Source organism: Thunnus maccoyii, chromosome 16, assembly GCF_910596095.1.
Source record: "Thunnus maccoyii chromosome 16, fThuMac1.1, whole genome shotgun sequence".
NCBI lineage: Eukaryota > Metazoa > Chordata > Actinopteri > Scombriformes > Scombridae > Thunnus > Thunnus maccoyii.
In genome coordinates, this window is record NC_056548.1 from 1,309,315 (window position 1) to 1,314,314 (window position 5,000).

Sequence of the window (5,000 nt, forward strand, 5' to 3'; positions counted from 1 at the left end):
CTAGTGAGTACTGCAATATTACACACTATTACTGCTAGTGAGTACTGCAATATTACACACTGATACTGCTAGTGAGTACTGCAATATTACACACTATTACTGCTAGTGAGTACTGCAATATTACACACTATTACTGCTAGTGAGTACTGCAATATTACACACTGATACTGCTAGTGAGTACTGCAATATTACACACTATTACTGCTAGTGAGTACTGCAATATTACACACTGATACTGCTAGTGAGTACTGCAATATTACACACTATTACTGCTAGTGAGTACTGCAATATTACACACTATTACTGCTAGTGAGTACTGCAATATTACACACTATTACTGCTAGTGAGTACTGCAATATTACACACTATTACTGCTAGTGAGTACTGCAATATTACACACTGTTACTGCTAGTGAGTACTGCAATATTACACACTATTACTGCTAGTGAGTACTGCAATATTACACACTGATACTGCTAGTGAGTACTGCAATATTACACACTATTACTGCTAGTGAGTACTGCAATATTACACACTGATACTGCTAGTGAGTACTGCAATATTACACACTATTACTGCTAGTGAGTACTGCAATATTACACACTATTACTGCTAGTGAGTACTGCAATATTACACACTATTACTGCTAGTGAGTACTGCAATATTACACACTATTACTGCTAGTGAGTACTGCAATATTACACACTATTACTGCTAGTGAGTACTGCAATATTACACACTGTTACTGCTAGTGAGTACTGCAATATTACACACTGTTACTGCTAGTGAGTACTGCAATATTACACACTATTACTGCTAGTGAGTACTGCAATATTATACACTGATACTGCTAGTGAGTACTGCAATATTACACACTATTACTGCTAGTGAGTACTGCAATATTACACACTATTACTGCTAGTGAGTACTGCAATATTACACACTATTACTGCTAGTGAGTACTGCAATATTACACACTATTACTGCTAGTGAGTACTGCAATATTACACACTGATACTGCTAGTGAGTACTGCAATATTACACACTATTACTGCTAGTGAGTACTGCAATATTACACACTATTACTGCTAGTGAGTACTGCAATATTACACACTGATACTACATGTTTACTGCCAGTGAGTGCCAACACTGCAATATTACTTACACTTACACAGTATTACTGCACTAATATTGCACAATAACTACTAATAAGTACTAATACTGCACCAGTACTGCGGTCAGGTGTCAGGTTTTCTTCAGATGAGTGTGTACAGTAGAGCAGGAGTCAGCTGATACTAACTTTAACAACATTAAAAGGGTTTTTGGTCTCTTATAGTAAGTCTTTGTTTTTATTTGAGAGTCAGTGTAGCGAGACAGGAAACGAGAAGAAGAGAAGGCGTTGCCGTTATATGGTATTTATTTACTGGTCTCTTGTCAGTAAAGATGATCCCAGGTGTGACCTTTGACCTGCAGAGACGTGAGACTCGCAGTAGTTTCAGTCAGACATTAGACCTGCATCCTGCTGGGTGAACAGCATGAGCCTCCAGCCAATCCGCTGTTTCCAGTCAGCTGATTTAGAGCTTAACGAGCTTCACCTGCTGCTTCGTCTCTTTGGTTTCTGACCAACTAACTGCCCTTTGTTTGTGTTTGTGTTTGTGTTTGTTTGTTTGTTTGTTTGCAGCTTCTCCTCTCATGGGTGCTCAGAGCTTTCCTAACCTCACCACCACTGGCACCACCTCCACCGTTACCATGTCAACCTCCATAGTAACCAGCAGCAATAACGTAGCCACGGCCACCACGGGTCTGTCGGTGGGCCAGTTGCTAAGCAACACCCTGACGACCAGCCTGACGTCCACGTCCAGCGAGAGCGACACGGGCCAGGAGGCTGAGTTCTCTCTCTATGGTTGGTGACAACACACAGACACACACACACACACACACACACACACACACACACACACACGGCCTGCTTCAGCTAACCTGCTGTCTAACTCTTCTCACATCCAGCAGCAGCCTCCAGCTCTAAAATGTCACGTTTAACCTTCTTGCACTGGTCATATTAATCATTTGTCGGCTCTGTGTTGCACATAAGTGAAAAACAGTGAAAAACATTGTTTATCCTCAAGTTCCATATTTTTAGTGGTTGAACTACTGAGTGTTTTCATGACTTATGTTCATCTTTTAGATTATAAGATGTCATAAATATTATAATATTCTCTTTACAAGCGGAGCTTGATGCCGGGTCGAGTTTCAGTTTCTTTCACTTTGCAAAATATAAAAACATTTTTTTAGCACAAAAGTTAGTTTAATGTTGTTAGAACACAAACAGATAAATAAAACACTGTAAAATATAATAAATCTGATAACTAAACTGATTGGTTCAATCAAAATATCTGATTTAAAAAATATGACCAAGCATTCATTTCCTACTTGAAGCACCAGGCAGATAAAATAATATTATAAGAAGACGTGCAGGCAGGTTTATCAGGGTCCAACAGGCGGTTCAACACCTGCATCTGAAGACCAAATCTAGACGTTTGAACAGCGTATTGAATAAATACTAAAAAGAGGTTTAAGCTGAATGTCTCCTAGAAAAACTCACTCTTGTACCTTCAACGTTTCAGCTGATTTAAATCTGAATAAAATACATCAAATAATAATAATCCAGCAAAAACAGCAGAGTTCCAACACATCTGGTGGTTACATGAATAAATTAAGAAAAAAACCCAGAGAATCCACATTTTTAGTTTAGTTGGTTAATTTTCTGTCAGTTGACTTTTCAGTTCGTTAATTGTTTGGGTTCTGTCCGTCTGATGAAGTTTAATGTTTTTATCAGTGAAACATTAGTGAGTTCAGGTGTTTTCTGAGTGTTTGAAGCTGTTTTGTGTCGACAGTAAACAATAATTATCTATCAGTAGAAACCATGAAAGCAGGAAGTGGATTTCCAGATGTTCCTTCCTTTTATTATGTTTCCTCATGTGTCTGTGTCTCTTTTTCAACTTCCTGTAGACTTCCTGGACAGTTGTCGTGCCAACACGCTATTGGCCGAGCTGGATGACGAGGAAGACCTTCCGGAGCCCGACGACGACGATGACGAGAATGAAGACGACAATCAGGAGGACCAGGAGTACGAGGAGGTCCTGGTATGGAAATCTTTTATTTGTTGTCGTTGTTTTCTTTACGAGTTATAAAACAATACCAGAACTTTTTTGTTGTTTTAATGCGATTCGTGCGTAACAGGAAGAGATGATGACCGTGTGTCCTGCTGTCCTGCAGGAGGAGGAGGAGTACGAGACCAAAGGAGGTCGCAGGAGGACGTGGGACGACGACTTCGTCCTGAAGAGACAGTTCTCCGCTCTGGTCCCCGCCTTCGACCCCCGACCAGGAAGAACAAACGTCCAGCAGACCACCGACCTGGAGATCCCCCCGCCGGGTAACTAACGCACACACACACGCGTGCGCACGCACACACACACACACACACACACACACACACACACACACACATATATATATATTTTCTGTCCATCATCTTAATGACTAATCAGGTATTTCAGCTCTATAATCGGTTATTATGATCAATCAGAGCTTTGCATCTCTGTATATTTAAAGTCTCTCTTCAATCCAAAATAATAATTTTTACTTTTACAAGAAAGAGACGACATTTTAGGTATTTTAAAGGAAGTAATTTTAGTAGAACTTTTAGTAGAACATTTTTGTGGAAAAACCATCTCAGACACTAATTATTAGTCAAAACAGTATTTTTATGTCTTCAAACACTAAATATTACAGTAAATAATGTTTTATGATACTTAGAGTATAAATTACAGTAACACATGTCAGAGAGGCTTAATACAACTGAATTTGAATAAAAACAAAAACACTTTTACTCTCCAAAAGTACAGGACGTTTGGGGGCGGGGTTTGCAGGGATGACTGTCGCTGATTGGTCAAACACAAACAGCTTCAACTTGTGAAACCGCTTCATTCATAAAACAAAGACGTGCTCTCGTATTGATTTAGGACGAGGGGAGGACGTTTCTCTTTGTTTACGTTAAAATTAAGTTAGAAGAAAAAAGGAGAGAGAGAGAGACAGCGGTGGTCGAGCGAGTTAGAGAGTAAATGGAGGGAGGGAGCGGCGGTAGCGAAAACAAAGCCGTGAATGAGAGAAATAAAACCGTTATTTTCTGATTGTTTCATGTTGTTTACGTTCTAAAGCAGAAATCAAACAGTCAGTTGATGATTCACTGTCTGACAGACGCTGCATTCATTCATTCATCACATCCGACTCACGCAGCAGAGAACAAACAACTAGTCTGTGTTGTTTCCTCGTGTGTCGATGCTGCGTTTAAAGCGCCGCCGTCATTTTTAAACCTGGTTCCTCAGATGTGGTGGAAACACAAACAGGAAGCACAACAGAGACTTTTAGTTCCAAGTTTGGTTCCTGAGATTATTTCCTCTGGTTCCAAAGTACCTGAACTTCAATAACAAAGTAACAAATACACATTCAGGAGAAAATTGTATATATTTTTTATTTTAATTACTTTATTCACATTTATATTTCTAACCACAGCTGAAGCTTATTAGTGATGCTGAGTGTTTGTTTCTGTTGTGTACTTGAGTTAAATGTGTGGATTTCTGTCTCATTAATGCAGGAACTCCTCGTTCGGAGGTTCAGGAGGAGGTGGAATGTGCTCCGTCTCCTCACCTCTCTCTCACCCTGAAGGTAACACAAACTACACACAAACTACACACAAACTACACACAGTCAGCTCTGGATGCTGCTTAAAAATTGTTCCACACAAACATGCAAAAGTTTCCATATTTAGCTTCAAAATAATTCACACGTGAAACTTTTTAATCCAGTTATAACTACAGAGGTAGTTTATATAAAAATACATTTAAATGACTGTGAATCAATGAAATGATTGGCTGTTTCTGGTGTCCGTCCAGGTGGCGGGGCTGGGTACGACCCGGGAGGTGGAGCTTCCTCTGTCCAAC

The 5,000-nt window shown here is 39.7% G+C and overlaps 1 protein-coding gene across 5 annotated transcripts in view; it reads left to right on the forward strand.

Annotated features, from left to right (window-relative positions):
• Window positions 1-5,000, forward strand: part of hectd1 (HECT domain containing 1) — a 45,434-nt gene that overhangs the window by 31,781 nt on the left and 8,653 nt on the right. For 3 of the 5 annotated variants that reach the window (XM_042387742.1, XM_042387741.1, XM_042387745.1), the window contains exons 27-31: window positions 1,682-1,903; window positions 3,010-3,143; window positions 3,241-3,433; window positions 4,655-4,725; window positions 4,953-5,000. The exon at window positions 4,953-5,000 is cut by the window's right edge and continues 104 nt beyond it. In XM_042387742.1, coding sequence (XP_042243676.1) covers window positions 1,682-1,903; window positions 3,010-3,143; window positions 3,241-3,433; window positions 4,655-4,725; window positions 4,953-5,000 — 668 coding nt within the window. The remainder of the gene's footprint in view (window positions 1-1,681; window positions 1,904-3,009; window positions 3,144-3,240; window positions 3,434-4,654; window positions 4,726-4,952) is intronic. The other 2 variants (XM_042387744.1, XM_042387746.1) reach the window with 2 other exon arrangements.